This window comes from Haliotis rubra, unplaced genomic scaffold, assembly GCF_003918875.1.
Source record: "Haliotis rubra isolate DU_JTF1 unplaced genomic scaffold, ASM391887v1 Scf112, whole genome shotgun sequence".
Taxonomy (NCBI): domain Eukaryota; kingdom Metazoa; phylum Mollusca; class Gastropoda; order Lepetellida; family Haliotidae; genus Haliotis; species Haliotis rubra.
The window spans coordinates 860,216-880,034 of record NW_025765026.1 but is presented as its reverse complement, the minus strand read 5'-3'; the positions used below and the strand labels follow the sequence as shown (position 1 = coordinate 880,034).

The 19,819-nt window shown below is 38.9% G+C and overlaps 1 protein-coding gene across 7 annotated transcripts in view; it reads left to right on the top strand.

Annotated features, from left to right (window-relative positions):
* The window catches only part of LOC124289557 (rho guanine nucleotide exchange factor 28-like), a 151,173-nt gene that overhangs the window by 70,194 nt on the left and 61,160 nt on the right, over positions 1 to 19,819 (top strand). For all 7 annotated transcript variants that reach the window (XM_046726170.1, XM_046726161.1, XM_046726139.1 and 4 more), the window contains exons 6-10: positions 8,339 to 8,435; positions 10,778 to 11,135; positions 14,325 to 14,539; positions 18,677 to 18,792; positions 19,316 to 19,490. In XM_046726170.1, coding sequence (XP_046582126.1) covers positions 8,339 to 8,435; positions 10,778 to 11,135; positions 14,325 to 14,539; positions 18,677 to 18,792; positions 19,316 to 19,490 — 961 coding nt within the window. The remainder of the gene's footprint in view (positions 1 to 8,338; positions 8,436 to 10,777; positions 11,136 to 14,324; positions 14,540 to 18,676; positions 18,793 to 19,315; positions 19,491 to 19,819) is intronic.

The following is a 19,819-nucleotide window of genomic DNA, read 5'->3' as shown; positions in this document are numbered from 1 at the left end:
GACATTTCCACAGTCTTTTGCTTGTAATTAGGAGAGCAGTTGACAAGGTGGTAACCAAGAACAAAGATCAATCATGTATTTAATCAACATGTATAAAGCCAAAAAGGCAGTCTGTAGAAGGGGGTCAGCTTATCTAGAGGTTATACTTTTGTCAAAGTTTTTTTTCAGGTGGTAAGAAAACGTCATCATATTGTTTCACTAGACCGAACAAGAAAACACGACTTTGTCAGTGAAGACGTCAAATATGCAATTAAACATCACTAAACAAGATTATTTACCTTTTCAGTACTAATTTGGTTTTGCAAGGCATTGTCTTATATGCAAGGACTAAGATTACTGTGTGTATTTGTCTCGTATACAGAGATGGTAGTAGTACGTTTCCAGATTGAAATGTGATACTTTATTCTTAGTGATGCGAGCATGGGACGTTAATTTCATGCTTGTGTTAATGTCATGATTGACAGTATGTCAATTGCTTGTACAAACCAGCAGCTGCCTTGTCACTCTTCTACAGATATTGATGGGGATATTGATGGGGATATTGCCTATTTGAACTCATGTTACGAGAAATAGTCGCCACATATTTGTTTTGCTATGTTGGAAGACCTTGGGCCAAAATTAAAAGTTTCCTCTTCAATTTTGAGAATTCTGTTTCCATGGCAACTAATAATCCTGATCATGCAATGACTCTTGTGACTTTGATGAGTTATAGGAGATTGGGCTACTTCACTGAAAATAACACCTGTAGAAAACAGAACATTGCTCAATCTGATCAGTCCATGTGGTTGTACTGAGTGTTGTGTTGGAATATTGTGTTAGGTTGTGTTCACTGATCCTTTCTGCCCAGACCGCCTCTGTGGTGTAGTGGTTAAGCGTCATGATACATTTTACCTCAGTTCATGGATAATGATTAGTCTATGGACTACATGGGCAGCATAGATCTGGGATGCCCTGCTTGCACATCCCCATTCATCGATTCAGGGAAATACCACCACGATTTATAGAAGGGCTACATTACCAGTGGAGAAATTACTCCCATTCGAGATATCATCAGCCTGGCTATTCCGAGGATAGCGAAACCGATTATCAAATTTCTACACGTCCAAGGGGCTCACGCGGTCGCGTTTTACCTCGGCTGACCGGGATACAAGTAGATCAAGACTGCGTCTCGACTACAGTTAAAATTACATCCTGAAGCTACTAACACAGCCTTCTGGGTTGGTTAGTAGAGCTTCTCACTGTTACAGATAATCAAGCAATGGGAAGCTGTGGTGTAGCGATTCAGCAATCAACTACCGACATTCGATGTTGTGTTAATGTCATGATTGACAGTATGTCAATGGCCGGCCAGAGCGTCAGCGCCGGAAGGATCCGATCATAGACGTGAGTGTTGTGTTGGAATATTATTGTTTTAGGTTGTGTTCGCGGTTCCTTTCTGCCCAGACGCCTGAAGGAAGACAAGCAAAGAGCTGCGTCTACTGGGGCTCAGCATTAATGGGTACAACAAGAACTGGTCGGCTCGAGTCAGTATAAGCGTGTCAGTATTCATGTGTCATGGTATCTCAGTGGGCTAGCACTTTAAAACCAGCTGAAGTCTGAGCTAGTACAAGCAGCCGCACATACACTTACTCATGCATGCACGTCGTCATATGAGCGAAATATTCTCAAGCACGAGGTAAAACTAGTTACCAGTTTTGTTGCTTTCATAGAGGAGTGAGGTTTGTCTCTACTTAACACAGTGTTAAGGTCACAGGTCTTGGATGGTCAGATCATGTTCTAAACCTGGCACTAAAATAAAAAGATTTGTGAATAACAGATATGTGATATTGAAATTGTTCAATGATGTGTCATTACTTCATGAGGCAATAGCCTGACTTCCGAGTACAGGTGGGTGTTGTTGCCAAGGTTCTGTCTGCTTTCAGATAAAATATTATCATGAATGAATTTAAAAATAAAGAGCAGGTTTGATTAATCTTGCCAGATACCATGTTCAGCTGATCAGGAAACTGTCTTTTTTAGTGAGATCACTGAAGAAAATAGGTTTGCATGTTGACAAAACTATCCCAATGAATGTGCATCACCAGAATATTGTGGAAGTACATCAACAGGACCGTTCTATCAAAAGCAGTACTGTTCTTTTCCATCACATGTTATATGTGTACCGTACTTGAAGGTGGCTCAGAATATGTTGAAACAATCTTGTAATGCTTTGAAGATGTCTTCATGGCATTTGGTTTGAAGGTCTTTGAATGGCATTTAGAAGTCATACACATATAAAGTGAGGATTTATGGATATCATGATAAAGAGGTTTACCTCCATAAATTCTCACATTGTCTAAAGGTGTCTTGAATTCCATCTTTGTTGTCTTGAAGATATCCTGTAGGTGTCCTGTCAGTGCTTTGAAGATGTCCTGTGGGTGTCTGGTGGGTGTCTTGAAGATGTCTGGTTGGTGTCTTGAACATGTCCTGTAGGTGCTTTGTTCAGGTCAAGTCAAGTGACTAAGATATCCTGTAGGTGTCTTGTTAGTGAGTGCCTTTAAGGTGTCCTGTTGGTGTCTAGGGGTGTCTTGAAGATGTCATCATGTAGGTGTATGGTTGGTGACTTGAAGGTGTCCTGTGGGTGTCTGATGAGTGTCTTGAAGATGTCTAGTGGATGTCTTGAAGATGTCCTGTAGATGTCTAGTTGGTGTCTGGAAGATGTCCTCAAGGTGTCTAATGGGTGTCTGGAAGATGTCTGTCTGAAGATGTCCTGCGGGCCTTAGTTCATGTCAAGTCAAGTGACTATAGAAAATGACTGGAAGCCTGAAGTTGTTGTTTACCTACCGGATGTAGACATATCAAAGGTTTAATAGATAAACTAGTAAACATGTTGCATGTTAAATAATGAAATTAGAAAGGTTCCTTAACGTTAATTCAAAATGAAACCTAGCTCGATTAAATAAACCAGATTATGCAAGGCTGAGGAAGTAGTATTGATAAGAGATAATTTTGATGGGATTCTATGTGATAAGTTGATTTGGTTAGCAGGGATGCTGGCTACAGGTACATGGCTTTCTGCATGTAGCAGCTCAAGAACACATGTTAGAATCTAAGAACACTACTTGTTCTTTTAAAGGGATGGGAACCCATACTCAGTAACCCCATTTGATGAGGGATGGAAGGGTAGCCTAGTGGTTAAAGTATTGGCTTGTCACGCTGAAGACCCGGGTTCGATTCCCCACATAGGTACAATGGGTGAAGCCCATTTCTGGTGTCCCCCACCTTGATATTGCTGGAATATTGCTAAAAGTGGCGTAAAACCACTCACTCACTCACTCACTCCCAATTTGATGATATTAAGGAAATAAGAAGTACAAAGCCTTCCATAGCCACAAGAAATCTCTGTCATAGGTTGAGTTGATTGTTCAGTCTCATCTGTATCATAAGCATGTGTCTATTTAACTCTGTCAAATAGTGATGATACAAGTTTTCCATTATCTCAGAACCAAGAAAAAAATCCATTATCAAGAAGAAAATCCATGTTTCTAGTTCTCCATTTGTTGTTTTAAAGGAAAGCAAACCCACGTGCTAGAGTCACCATGCTTACCATCATACCTGTTATTAATACACATGTAGCAGACATTTCCTCACCTAGCAGTGTGACACCAGTGTGGTGCTGCTTTTAGATTCCACAATATCATGGCGGGGACACCATAAATATGCTTCACACATTGTAGCCATGTGGGGAATCAAACCCAGGTTTTCAGTGTGTATGAGCGAACACCTTAACCACTGGGCTGCCCTACCGCCCCTTTGCTATAAGATGACACTAGATGTTGATACACAAGGTTACGATGACCTAAACCCAACACTGACTGCAGGTGTGAACATTCCAGAAAATATATAAATGGCATCATAAGAAGTATGATCGCAAGTCTTACATATTAGCTAGTGCGGTTTAGTTGTTGCATTTCCTATGCAGATGGAGCTTCAGGAAGAGGCTGGATTTGTGGGATTATGAAAAAAGAGATCATAGAAAGAACAATAATGGAGGTCAAAGGCCTGGGGAGGTTATTTCGCACAGAATTGTCTTGGTAAATGTTAGAGTGGGATTCTTCGGCAAGTGCCCAAATATCACACACCTGCTGCAGTCGAAACAGGAAATAGGAAGCAGATCGAAGTCGGGGCAGAGTTAGGGGAGGTAATCCTCTGTTGGAGTAGCGCCAGTTTGGGTGTTATAGGATTCAGTTGCTAAGGCCTGTGATTAGAGGGGTGTTTGAACATATTTTCCTCACCACAAAAAAACATTGTTTGGATAATAGTACATGGTTATTGACTTGTTCTAATTAGTTGAAATTATTTTGTGTATTTTAAAAAAGAAGTAAGTTTGACAGCGTTAGGGGAAAATTTAGCTACATAGCAAAATGTTTGGTTGTAACATGAAATACAACAGTGCACAAGTAGAGAGAGATTGTATACATTGTTTTATGGAGTTTGGAAGTTGGGGAAAATCTAAAATGTTAAACTATTTGTAGGTCAGTGTTGTCAATAAGCATATCAGGTATGGAACTGGAGTGAGTGAGTGAATATGGTTTTATGCCACTAATAGCAATATTCCGGCAATGCTAGTGGGTTGGGGGACCCGTAAATAGGTTTCACACATTGTACTCATGTAGGCAGTAGAACCTGATTGAAAGCTTTATGTATTAGACTAGCCTACTGGCCTGAGGTGAGTAATGACTTGAGGGAAGGAAAGGTTTGAGAGTAGTAGACAGTACAAGTGTACATACTTATCCCATTTTACCATCTTCCCCCCTCATCCTTATAGCCCAGTTGTCCATGTATGGAGCTGTACCTATGTACCTAGAACTGTACCTATGTACCTGGAACTGTACCTATGTACATGGAGCTGTACCGATGTACATGGAACAGCTGTGGCGCTGTACAGCTGTACCGATGTACATGGAGCTGTACCTATGTACCTGGAGCTGTACCTATGTACCTTGAGCTGTACCTATGTACATGGAACTGTACCTATGTACATGGAGCTGTACCTATGTACCTGGAGCTGTAGCTATGTACCTTGAGCTGTAGCTATGTACATGGAGCTGTAGCTATGTACCTGGAGCTGTAGCTATGTACATGGAGCTGTACCTATGTACCTGGAGCTGTACCTGTGTACATGGAGCTGTACCTATGTACCGGTACATGGCGCTTGCTGTGGCTATATGAACTTTTCCTGGTATTTTCTATCATGTGTACCCTTACATACAAATTGGGAAGGATTTTTAAAGTTTTGTGTTATAATATGTTATAGTTTGTGTATAATGGTAGAAAATATTAACACTGAGAAAAAACCATCAGGGATAAAGAATAGATGGGAAGAGGCAGGAAAGGAAGAACATTATAAAACACTCAAAGGAAATGGGGAATGTTGGAATAAAATAAAACAAGAGATTTCAGGGAAAGAATTTAGTTAGGAAAGATGAGAATGAAGGGCTTTCCTGTGGGGCTTTGAAAGAGAGAGTGGGAGAGAGATACAGAGAAAGAAAGGCAAAGAAGGAAGACTGTAAGAAACTATGAGAGAGGAATCGGAAGAACGGAGACTAGGATGAGAGAGAGCTGATTGCTGGTGATATTTCAGGTGTTCACATGAGGAGGTAGAGAGGTGTAATACAATAGTGTAGAGATTCCCTCCGTCCCTCACTTCAAAGCTTGTGTCTAAACATCAACAAATGTACATCTTCCATAGCATGTGTCTGGTGAGCCTGGGTTTGTGTTTCCCAAGGGACCAACTAGAAGAGTCGAGCAGGGGGTGGAGGAAAAAAGTAAACTAGACCAGGGGGTTGGGGGAGGCATCATGGTGGGGCTGTCAGTCTCAGATAGGTCATATAGTCTGCTATATGTGTAAAAGATGAACTCCAGTGGATTCCTCTCAGACAAGTAACAACAAAACTGCCTTGGTTTAACACGTTCAATTAGTAGATGTGGCAGCTCAAATAAAAATGTCCAATTGTGAACATCGGGGAGGGTGGTGGTGTGGAAAGTGTGGTCTGTTAACTTTGTTTATCTTGATCCTTGAACAATTATAATATTAAATGTTATGTAATCAGTGATGATGTTTTTAGCTTTTCTCAACAAGATCTTGTTTCCGTGATTGTCTGACTGATCTGCTTGTTGGTCAAGGTTAACTGTGGCTAATGCAGAGGTTGTCTTGATGGGTTGGAAGAAGGTTGTGTGATTATAAGGAAGGGTTCATAGGGAGAATTTGAGGAAGGGTTGGGAAGGAGGTTGTGTGATTATAAGGAAGGGTTCATAGGGAGAATTTGAGGAAGGGTTGGGAAGGAGGTTGTGTGATTATAAGGAAGGGTTCATAGGGAGAATTTGAGGAAGGGTTGGGAAGGAGGTTGTGTGATTATAAGGAAGGGTTCATAGGGAGAATTTGAGGAAGGGTTGGGAAGGAGGTTGTGTGATTATAAGGAAGGGTTCATAGGGAGAATTTGAGGAAGGGTTGGGAAGGAGGTTGTGTGATTATAAGGAAGGGTTCATAGGGAGAATTTGAAGGAAGTTGTGATAAAGGGATTTTAGATAATGGTCTGTTTGAAGTTGTGTGTGTGTGCGTGTGTTTGGGGAGGTATGGGTAAGGAGGAAAGATTTCCGCCCGTAACCCTGTTGTTTTTTTATCATTCATCATAGATGATTTTTATGAAAAGCCTAAACCTAACCCAAACCCTAACCCTACACGTTACTCTAAAGCTTACCCTAAACTCGAAACCCTAACCCCTCGAGTGTAAGTGAGTTGAGTTTTACATCACACTCAGCAATATTCCAGCTATATGGCGGTGGTCTGTAAATAATCGAGTCTGGACCAGACAGTTTAGTGATCAACAGCATGAGCATCGATCTACGCAATTGGGAACCGATGACATGTATCTAATGACAAGCATGGGTTACTGAAGACCAATTCTGTCCTGGGTCTCTAACCCCTCGAAATAATCCTAATAAAGAGAATACATTTCAAGCGGGAGTTATGGGCTGAACTTTTACCAGTATGGGTGGGTGTTGATGAGTTGTCATAGTGATATTTTGGAATATATACATCGTAGTTCTCTGCCAATCCTGAGCATAGAATTTTCCGCATGTTTCCCCTACAACATGCTATATGTTTCAGCCTAGAACATTCCATGACATTTTCTGATTTGTGATAAATTTGGGATAGGTCCTTAATATGTCAAATACAGCAAGGTGTTTTTGAATGTAGGTTTATGTGTTGGGATGGAAAGGTTTGTGGAAACTATTCTGTAAATGCTATGAACTATATTGCTGTAGAGATTTATTTTCGGAGAATTATGATGCACTCCAGCAAAGGAACATGTTAGGTGCCATGTACGTATCCATGGTTACATACAAAAGATTGTCTTTCTTGTTTGAAATACAATACCCGTGTTTGGGGGTTTATAGAGACTCAGGAATTGAACAGTGAAAGTCATTTATGACCTAAGTGCTTAGAACCCTAATGAATGCTTGTTATACATCTGTGCTCTTAATTTGATAACACAAAAATATAAAATACATGTGACAGAAGTAAGAAATAAAAACTGTTCTGAGAATAATAAGAAACATGACCGATATTTCAGGGTAAGTTAAAATATTTAAAATATGAAAACAATAAGCAGTGTGTGTCAAATACAGTTAGTCTAACTGTGCTGACTTGTGTTTTGACATAATGACTTAAGAAAGGTGTGGCGACTAGAATGAACTGCTGTCGTGTTACTCGACTCTGGCTACTGGCTAAATTGCAGACTTTGAATGTAGGCCATGAACTGAATTTTTGTGTGTGATTTAAACATGTATTCGAGTTTGCCAGTCTATGCACATAGAGAGCACATGGCCAAACTTCCCAATTTCCTTAATTTCCTACATGGAAAAAAACATATTTCACCCGCTTTGACTTTCCAAGACTGTTGAGTTTTTAGGATGCAATTTTCTGAAATATTGTCCCCGGTAAAGGCTTTGTGTTGTAGATCAAATAGACCTTTATTTTTGTCTGTCTCTGTAGGCATGAAGAGCGAATATGATTGGAAAATATGGCTTTGCAAACATAGCTGACATTTGTAAGTTGGATGAACATCTATGTCATCTTGCAGAGAAAGCTTGTAAGCTGCAATGTGTGATTAAAGACTTAAAAAAATGTCTATCTGATGCTGATGGAGCTAACCAATAGGAAGTGAGTTATGTCGATGTATGGCCATCGCTGACTAGCGTTCTGGTTTTACCAACTATAGGATTTGATCAGAACTCTCTGGTTAACCAGATTGGTAATTACGGTAGATATTGACCATTTTGCTTGTTTTTTCAGGATGTAAGAAGGGATACGCTCGCCCGCTTCAGCTCATCTTGCCCATCTCTTGATATTCAAGGTCGTGGGTCACCGCTATCCCCCATAGATGAAGCAGGTATGTACATATGGATTTGAGTCATCAGTGACCTGGTCAGTTCCCCATCTGACAGGTACTTGAACCTGTATTAGAACAAGTGAACACTTGACTTGCCCTGGCATGTGTTTGTGAGGAGGCCACCAGTGGGGCAAGATATGCTCACTTTGTCAATGCCTGGGGTCACTACTTATATAGTGATTCATGGTTTTATTATGTGTTTGGAATGGAAACCAGACATTTGTATTATTATGGAAGAGAGTGAGGTTGATGGGTGGATGAATCTGAGTGAGTCTTATGCTACTATGAAGTCTGTATGTTATTTCACCGTTGAAATGTTCAGAAAACCAGAAGTGATGCCTGTCTTAGTCATTAAAACCTTTTGTGATTTCTTGTGTCCACTCAACAGGCTGATGTTAAAACACTAGTGGGGCTATAACTGGAGGACATATTAATACTAACTCAGATGTTTTCAATAGAAAAAAGGTGGAGCAAATAATTTGTTTTTGTTTGGTTGTTTAATGCTGCACTCAGCCATTTTCCAACTGTATGGAGGCGGTCTGTAAATAGTCGAGTCTGGACCAGACAATCCAGTGATTAATATGATGAGCTCGAATCTACCTAAATGGGATACAATGACATGTGTCAACCAAGTTAGCGAGTACCACCCGATCTCATTACGAACAAATAAGCTGACACACAAAAATAATTGAAATTGTTTCTAATCAGAAACAGATACTGGAAGCTGTTTTTGCAATGATATGAACCCTAAAACTTTCTATGTTTCATGCTTATTTAAGAGTAATTGCCAAAATAATTTAATAGATAATTGAATTGGATTAGTGAGAACATTTGGGCAATGCCTTTCATGGGAATTGCAGATTTATAGCAAGATTGCTAATTTGTGATGTCAAAAGTCATTGCAATTTCAGAAAGATTGAACGACAAGTGTTTTCTTAATGCCTGCCATGGGCATATACACAGTGGCATAAAACTGAATAATAATTTGCTAATAATCAAGATGAAGTTTTCTTAACAGTGATGAATAAACACTGTGAAAATAAGAGTAAAATGTGTCAAAATGCCTTGGGAAAGAGGCATTTTAGTTTAGCCTGCAAAATATGAAGATTATTTACAGATCGAAACCTTTGAGACTGTTAAAGAAATAAATTTCCAATACTTTCATTGCTGTTTAGAATTATACCTGATTAATTTGACTCAGATACTAAAAGAAAAAATTTGTTTTGTCTATGGAAACCTATCACTTTTGAAAGGTCACTGTATAATTTTTATGCAAAGTTTAACCCCAAAGATTTCAGAATTTTCGGTGCATACAAGTTAAAAAATTGAAGTTTTTCAATGTTCAGTTCATGTGGACTACGTTGTTGGTGAATGTTTCACATCCTCGGTTTATTCTGTTTGAACCATAAGCTGCTTTACAAGGGTGAAATCTGGCAGAATCCCACACACCGAACACTTGCCAATTCCTGTCTCTCAAATAGACGAAACTAGGCCTTGAGTCCATCAGTTTGACTTTGGAATTCATTTTATTTGCGACAAATTTTAAAAAAAAGAAACTTGTTTAAATTCATCATGGTTCTAAAGAAGTGAAAGGTCAAAGATTAATCAGGTGTTGATTGGAGAAAGATAGGCAAGTGACTTTTGAAATGTTTCAAGGGACATCGGGAAAGGAGTATTGACATAGCCGTTCAAACATTCCACCCACTTCCATAACATTGGTTTTGTCCGCTTGGATATTATGGTACACAAAAGCTTAGAATGGCAACCCAGTTAGGTTGGACGTGATGCTCGGGATGAGGCTTGCTAATGATTGGTTCATGTCAACCTCCACTGATCAGTTTGACAGCCATTGAGTGTAGGGCGACCAGGCAATATCGTAACATTTGCGTTGTGTGTCTTGTATACGTGTGTGATGTGTGGCCTGTGTTGGAGTGTTGAGGGTTATCTTGGGCTGTTGTGTGATCAGTGTAACACGGTGATGCATTAAACACATGTGGACTGTGATGATAACTGGAAATATGGAACTGATGATATTTCGTTTCATCGAGGGATGCCTTTGATGCTCTTCATAAAAAATATTCAATACTATTTGTGAATTTTGGAGATTTTGTATACAGATTTACTTAGTGCTAAAACATGTGTGTTTGTTGGAATTCTCCTGCACCATATGAAGACTTGATATCTTGTGTTATTGGATGTCTACTGTGATAGGCTGGATGTGTTCTGAGATGCGTGTTGTAGAAGCCAGGACTGTTGCCTGATCGCCATGTTAGAAACGTGCCCCCGCACAGTACGAGTTCTGATGCCCTATGTTGTGTACGATTGTTCCTGTATTGTTGTAGATCATCACAAGTCTATGCTGGACTTGGCACAGGAGGTGGGCCCATCCAGTCACCTTACGTCCGAGGCATCACCTTCAGCATTCTCCAGTCATCATTCCGCATCCACTGACGCTGACGGTCTAGGTGATCGCAACATCCGCATCTGCGTCAACGGAGTCACTGTGGACAGCTCAACAGACATCCCAGACCCTCTTTACATGAGGCAATATGAGCAGCCCGACTTCAGTGTCGTCGATGATGTTGAAGGTTCTGGCCCAGGGGGAATACGTCGTCATAGTTGGTGTAACAAAGTGGTAACCCAAACCCGAAATCCAAGGGAGACAACTCGAGCTAAGATGCTTGCTATGACAGGAAAAAGGTAGTTATTTACATGATATAATTCTAAGTAAAGATATTATAACTGATTGGTGGAAACATCGAAGAGGAACAATTAGTAGGCCACTAAAACTGATTACACCGGACATAACAATGATTCCTGATGATAAAGTGTGGGTTGGGACCACCAGATGATTTGGGATTGAATAGGGTACCCAGGATCCTCTGCTCTTCGTAAAAGGTGCTGGGGTAGCCTAGTGGTTAAACCACTTGATCGTCACGCCGAAGGCCTGGGTTCGATTCCACACATGGGCACAATGTGGCAAGCCCAATTCTGGTGTTCCCCCCCGTGATTTTGCTGGAATATTGCTAAAAGCGGTGTTAAACCTAACTCACTCACCCACTGCCCTTCGTAAGAGGCGACTGAGTGGATCAGGATTTAGACTGGATGATTTCCTATCATTAACCCTGATGTCATGGGTTGATGCTCTTAATATCAGTCACTGGTTTGTGCTTGATTTTATCCTGCCATTATACAGCTGGAATATTGCTGAGTGACATTCAGTGATAAACGAACAAAATAAGTCTTGTGTAGTCATATTGTTTGAAAGGGGGTAACAGTGCATAGTAGTTAGGATGCAAAAATGTATCTCTATCCTTCAGATGTGTTCAGTTTGAACTATTGATGGGAAACTTTGGCTTGATCAGATACTCAGTTTAATATTTAAACGAAACACACAATTTAATTATCAAATATTAGGGTGAGACAAAGCAGCACCAACACTAATGCCTCAAAGGAAACCTGAACCTTCTTACAAGACAACAAAAATTGCAAATTTTGATCAAGTTTGATTGTAATAGAATAAATGTAAAACTTCTTCCTTACAGTCAAACCTGTGAAGGTCCGGGTTAGACTATTGATTTTCAGTAACCCATGCTTGTCGTAAGAGGTGACTAACGGGATCGGGTGGTCAGGCTCGCTGACTTGGTTGACACATGTCATCGGTTCCCAATTGCGCAGATCGATGCTCATGCTGTTGATCACTGGATTGTCTGGTCCAGACTCGATTATTTACAGACCGCCGCCATATATATGGAATATTGCTGAGTGCAGCGTAAAACTAAACTCACTCACTCACTCCTTACAGTCAATGTGCCATCTAAAATATAGTGTATTTGGATTTCAGTGGGAGATCTGATCTGAATGAGAAAACTGTTATAGTCAATTTATTAATGCATTGTAATGATATTTTAAAAACTCAAGTCAAATGTAAGACTATATTCAACTGATCTGAATGAGAAAACTTTTATAGTCAATTTATTAATGCATTGTAATGATATTTTAAAAACTCAAGTCAAATGTAAGATTATATTCAACTGATCTGAACGAGAAAACTGTAATAATCAATATATTAATACATTGTAATGATATTTTAAAAACTCAAGTCAAATGTAAGATTATATTCTAAACTTTAATTTCTCTTTCTGAAACTAAAGCATAGTAGAGATGTTTGAAATTATCAAATATATCAAAAATATTTTTTAAAAACTCATTTGAAAAAAAATCAGGAAAACACGATTGCAGAATGTATGCCCCTGCTTCAGAAGGGTTCGATAATGTCGTCCTCGTTGCAAGAGTTATAATTGGATGTTTGAGACTAACCTGAGCGGGTAACTATAGTAATCAATCTACAGATGAAACTGGACCAATCTGCAGTATATACCCTGTCTTTATTTGGTCACAGAGCCAATACCGCAGTGTTGTTCCTGGATGAAGGTGGATTCCAGACTTATTCTCCTAATTGGCAATTAGCTCGGAAAGTGACATTTATCCATGACTAAATAACACCTTCACTCCCCTGTATGTACAGAGGACTTTTATGGGTAGCCATCGGTATAAGTCATGTCATGTGATGGTTGCCTGAGCACAAAATGTTATCACTGTTTCCTGGTGATTGTTTTTCTCAAACAAATCCATCTTCAGTGTGGCGGTCAGAGGTCATCCTTTTGATCCTTATCTAAACGCATGATGTTGATTAAACATTGTAGAAATGTGGTAAGGATTTGTAACCAGTGTGATTATTAGTTTTAAGGAAGGTTGTATCTACATGCCAGTGTGTAATGGAATAGGAAGGATACCTCGATATACCCCATGCATGACAGATGTGATTACAGGAACATTTCATGTGTTCATGAGCATATTTTGTTGTCTTTTCTCATGATCCTTATATTGTGGCCTTCATTTTTTGTACCAAAGAGTTTACATTAAAATTTCTGCTGCTAAATTCCTTAATCTTAACTTACAGAGTTTTGTTTATTTTCATAGCAAAAACTTCCTAAGCAATATTGATGTTTCTTGTTTCTTTATCAATACTCAAATATAATCTGGCCTTTGTGTATTTGCATTTTCTTAACAGTTTACTGTTTCGGTAAATGATGGAGTTTGTGGCCATGTTGACGTGTGATGTTGATCCATCTGGGGAAACATATTTAACATTCTTACTTTAATGAAGGAATGGGCAGCTAGTGTTTGAGGTGGACAATCCAAGGGATATCCAGGTCCGGTCATTCATTTTATAAGAACGAAAAAAATAAGACTGAAAGGTCTGTATGGGCGATGTCACCATTATGTCATGAGAATGTTTTTTTGGAGACAGTTTGGTTTGGTTGTTGTTTAATGCCTCACTCAGCAATATTCAATCTATATGGCTGCGGTCTGTAAATAAACGAGCCTGAACCAGACAATCCAGTGATCAACAGCATGAGCATCGATCTTGTAACGGGTGAGACCCAGCTGATTGGTCAGAAAAGCATTCCATTGTTGTTAGATCCATCATGTATTGGGTTCTGTTTAGGTGATAAGTAGGTCAGTAAGTCTGGTAATATTTTACATTCACAAAATACATATAAACAAAATGCTTACGGACACTGGGACAATGCATATAGTGATATGAAGATGTGGACAGAATATTTAAGGGAACAGTTTAAAGCCTAATTCATTAGCTGATTTTTTTCCTCATTGATTGAAATTGGGTACCTTGTGGTTACGCCCAGGACCACATGGGCACAATGTGTGAAGGGCATTTCTGGTGTCCCCCACTGCGATATTGCTGGAATATTGCTAAAAGTGGCGTGAAACTAAACTCACTCCATCACTCTGTTCTCTTTGATAATTGTTTCTTCCTCATTTAGGTGTGATTGTGTATAAACAGGAGGCTGTGTTGTGTTGTAGTATGAGCCTGACCAGTCTGGAAGGAGAAGAAGAATCAGAAGAAGAGGACTACCAGGATGCACGGGACAACGCCACCAACGTTGGTCAGTCGATACGAGGATTGACTACTGCCCCTGGTGCCGTCCCCACTGCTCATCAACACAAACCTAACGGCAGTGTCTACACTGAAGATAGGAGCCTTTCGCCAGTCAATTCAACTGGGTCTAGTCCAAATGGTGAGTGTGCATGAACACATATCAATAGTTGGTGAATCTTTGTATGTGAGCTGATGTTGATAGTAGATGAATCTTTGTATGTCAGCTGATGTTGACAACAGATGAATCTTTGTATGTCAGCTGATGTTGACAACAGATGAATCTTTGTATGTCAGCTGATGTTGACAACAGATGAATCTTTGTATGTCAGCTGATGTTGACAACAGATGAATCTTTGATATGTCAGCTGATGTTGAGAACAGATGAATCTTTGTATGTGAGCTGATGTTGATAGTTGATGAATCTTTGTATATGAGCTGATCTTGACAGCAGATGAATCTTTGTATGTCAGCTGATGTTGAGAACAGATGTATCTTTGTATGTGAGCTGATGTTGACAACAGATGAATCTTTGTATGTCAGCTGATGTTGAGAACAGATGAATCTTTGAATGTCAGCTAATGTTGACAACAGATGAATCTTTGTATGTCAGCTGATGTTGATGAATCATGTTGACAACAGATGAATCTGTGTACAGCTGATGTTGATGATGAAATAGTCAGCTGATGTTGACAACAGATGAATCAGCTGATGTTGACAACAGATGAATCTTTTGTCTTTCATATCATGAATCTTTGTATGTCATAGTTGACAACAGATGAATCTTTGTATGTCAGCTGATGTTGAGAACAGATGAATCTTTGTATGTGAGCTGATGTTGATAACAGATGAATCTTTGTATGTCAGCTGATGTTGACAACAGATGAATATTTTTGTATGTCAGCTGATGTTGACAACAGATGAATCTTTGTATGTCAGCTGATGTTGACAACAGATGAATCTTTGTATGTCAGCTGATGTTGACAACAGATGAATCTTTGTATGTCATTGACAGTAAGATGATATTTTGTAAGATCAGCTGATGTTGACAACAGATGAATCTTTGAAATGTCAGCTGTGTTGAAATGAATCTGAATGTTTGAAGTCAGTAGTTAATGAATCTTTGATGTCAGCTGATGTTGATCTTTATTCTTGAAGGATGATAATTTGTGAAATGATCTTTTATGTCAGCTGATGTCAGTAGTTCATGAATCTTTGTATGTGAGTGATGTTGACAACAGAAGAATCTTCAGATGTGAGCTAATGTTGATAACAGAAGAATCTTTGTATGTGAGTTGATGTTCATAGTAGATGAATCTGATGATTTGATTAGCAGTAGGATGATATTGTGAAAGATCCATCTAAATGAAATGTTGAAATGTTCAAATTGTTTAAATTATTATGTATGTTTGGAAAAAAATATTTATTTTGATTTGGTTATATTCTTTGAGATAATTTTAGCGACATAGATGTCAGAGGTGCAAACAGCACAGACATTATTTGAGATGGCACATGCCCTTCCACAATAATTGTCTCATTGAGGTTGATTCAGCTCAACAACGATTCAGTCAAAACAGAGCATTCAAGTCTTATGTTTAGTACATAATAAATAAGCAAAGGTATATTTTTATGTTAAGAAAGTATTTAAATTATCTCCTTGCACCATTACTTTTAATCATCAGTGTTATATAAACATAGAAACCCTTTTTTTCTCCCCACAAGACCAGTTTGTCCACAGACAATTAGTAAAGGAACTTCTTGTTTCTAAGGTATTCCAAAACAACACTGAGCCTTCCGTGACCCTTGATCTTGTTTAATTATTTGTCCATTGTTTCCCCGACACTTGTCTCTGAGCTGCAATCTGTCCTATTGTAGTCCCAGCCAGAGTGCTACAGGCCATCGGAAGCAGTTGTTGATATATCCCACTACTGTTTGCAACAATCCCTAGCTGTTGTTTATTCATATTTGATGTTGCCAATGAATTTAGAACTGGGGTGATTCAGGGTCAAGGTTGACACTGCCATTTGGCAGCCAATATCAGAATACTTGTCCCTTTGATTGCAGTCATTGAATGAAGTTTGTCAGCTGAACTCAGAGAAGCGCTAACAGATGGTGATGAGGATTGCCTCAAACCATTGTGCCTTCTACACAAGTGTTTACTGTGATACAAACTATCCTATGTTGATGGTGTCCCCTTAGACATTTTGAACATTTTATCACTGCATGAGAGAGTTCATTTTAGACTGTATATCAAACCAGGGTAAAGTATATACTTGTAGAGAATAAATATTGCTTGCTGTCAAATCTGTCATGCTGGTTCTGAGAGCTGTCAGACATGCCAAATCAGAAGTATCTATGACTTGACTGATGGTGAGTCTGTTTACCATGCTGAATCAGATCTTTGCTCATGATATCAATCACTAGTTTGTCAAGCCCAAACTAAATGTTTCACAGACACACATGATGTAGCTCTAACATTCCTGATTGTATAACAACATTTACATACAGTCAGGTGTTATGGTTGTCAACGGTAAAAGACTTAAAAAGGAATGATATAATACAATGGCATTGTGATGAACAGAGGTGCAGCAACTGAAACTTTAGGTAGAAAAGACAATAGACAGGAAATATAAATGGAACTGAGTCATGGAATCTGTATTACATATGGAAGACAAGTGAAGGGATATGAGATATGGAATCCATATTGCATATGGAAGACAAGTGAAAGGACATAGGATGCGGAATCTGTATTCCATATGGAAGCCAATTGAAAGGACATGAGATATGGAATCCATAATGCATATGGAAGACAAGTGAAAGGATATGAGATACGGTATCTGTATTGCATATGGAAGACAAGTGAAAGGACATGAGATATGGAAGACAAGTGAAAGGACATGAGATATGGAATCCATATTGCATATGGAAGACAAGTGAAAGGATATGAGATATGGAATCTGTATTACATATGGAAGACAAGTGAAAGGACATGAGATATGGAAGACAAGTGAAAGGACATGAGATATGGAATCCATATTGCATATGGAAGACAAGTGAAAGGATATGAGATACGGAATCTGTATTGCATATGGAAGCCAAGTGAAAGGACATGAGATATGGAAGACAAGTGAAAGGACATGAGATATGGAATCTGTATTGCATATGGAAGACAAGTGAAAGGATATGAGATATGGAATCCATATTGCATATGGAAGACAAGTGAAAGGATATGAGATACAGAATCTGTATTGCATATGGAAGACAAGTGAAAGGATATGAGATATGGAATCTGTATTGCATATGGAAGACAAGTGAAAGGATATGAGATATGGAATCTGTATTGCATATGGAAGACAAGTGAAAGGATATGAGATATGGAATCCATAATGCATATGGAAGACAAGTGAAAGGATATGAGATACAGAATCTGTATTGCATATGGAAGAAAAGTGAAAGGATATGAGATATGGAATCTGTATTGCATATGGAAGACAAGTGAAAGGATATGAGATACGGAATCTGTATTGCATATGGAAGACAAGTGAAAGGACATGAGATACGGAATCTATTGCATATGGAAGCCAAGTGAAAGGACATGAGATATGGAATCTGTATTGCATATGAAAGACAAGTGAAAGGACATGAGATACGGAATCTATTGCATATGAAAGACAAGTGAAAGGATATGAGATACGGAATCTGTATTGCATATGGAAGCCAAGTGAAAGGACATGAGATATGGAATCTGTATTGCATATGGAAGACAAGTGAAAGGATATGAGATATGGAATCTGTATTGCATATGAAAGACTAGTGAAAGGATATGAGATATGGAATCCATATTGTTATTTATGCAGTTGGAGGTGTTAAAGATATAGTAGCCCCTAAACTACATGGCTGTGTCCTGAACATAACAAATGTTCTCTAGATATTTACATCTTTGGAAGAATTTGCTCTCAGCAAAATATATCCTTTAGATGAAGGTGTCAATGACAGTATCTTATCAGTATCTACAGATACTGGAGATGTCAATGTTCCCTTCAAGACTACAACCTTGAGGACAAGTTATACCTTGTGTCAGGTTCTTGGTAGATGTGTTTTCAGCTTTTGTGGGTTAAGTTCTTGAAAGTCATTTAGAAATTGGATGAATACATGTCACATGTTTAATGGAAGGCAAGAGAATATAAAGTGGTGGTTAACCATAAAAAACATGTCATATATTCCTTCAGTGGGTTAGTTGCTTCATTCAGGATACCTTCAATTGTGTTTAATGTTTCAGTGCAAGAAGAAACGAATGCCAGTGACTACCTCACTCGAACCATGAGTGAGCCAACCACCGCCAATCCCTCTGCTCGGTCGCTCACTGATCTTCCATATGAAACACAACAAGAAAAGGTAACATATATACTTCCTTAAGTCGTCCTACAGAAGATATATAACACACACCATGCCTTCATTGGTCCTAAAGAGTGCAGGTAGCATAAACTGTTCCTTCAGAGGTCCTACAGAGGACAGATTGCATGTACAACTCCTTCAGAGGTCTCCTAGAGAAACAGATTATGGCTTTGTTGGGAAATACGCTAATGCATTGTAGCAGATATCAAATTGTTGGCCAAAAATACCCACTCTTTGCTGTGACTGATTTTCAATTATGGACAGTTTTGATATCACCAAATTGCTTAAAGTTCCATATTTATTTGTATGTTTGTGTTCTTATTTTATTCAAATTATTTGATTTTCATGCTTTTCTTAAATTTGAATCAATCTTTCTGAAACTTACCAAAAATAGTTTCCCCTATATCTTTACCCCTTTAGATAATATTTGAAAATATTTGACAGATGAAACAGCGGATACAGCTACCTTTCCGTTCATTTGGTATCATCATTTGTTGAGTTGGTGATGTATCTTTGTTCACAGAGCGGTGGTGTGCGCGACACTAAGTCTCGTCCGTACACGGTTGCTGCAACTCAGGGTGTGTGCTCGTGTGAAGAGGAGTACACAAGCAGCCTAGGAGTGCCACATTCCAATATGACCAAGTCTCTCTCAACTCCCTCAATCCCCGCTGCTGCCAAACAGGAGATGAACTCAGCTGGTGAGACAGTGACCCTAACTTGTGTCCTCCAGCAAAAATATTCATCATGCTTTAACATGGATCAAGATTTATTCTTGGAGTGTGGTTATAATTTATATTTCAGCAGTTTTAGTTATTCTGTTAATATCCTGATTTAAAAATATTTAGTCTTCATTGTTACTTTTGAAAACACAAGTTGAATACCATATTTTCTTGAGTATAGTGCACTCTGGGGCATTCTCTTCCCACAGAGGTTACTTGTCATAACTTCCTATGAACCTATGTTCTAATACGGCCTTTTCATGGTGCGAGTGTTCAGGAAGCGTGATTGGTTGCAATCAGATTTAGTT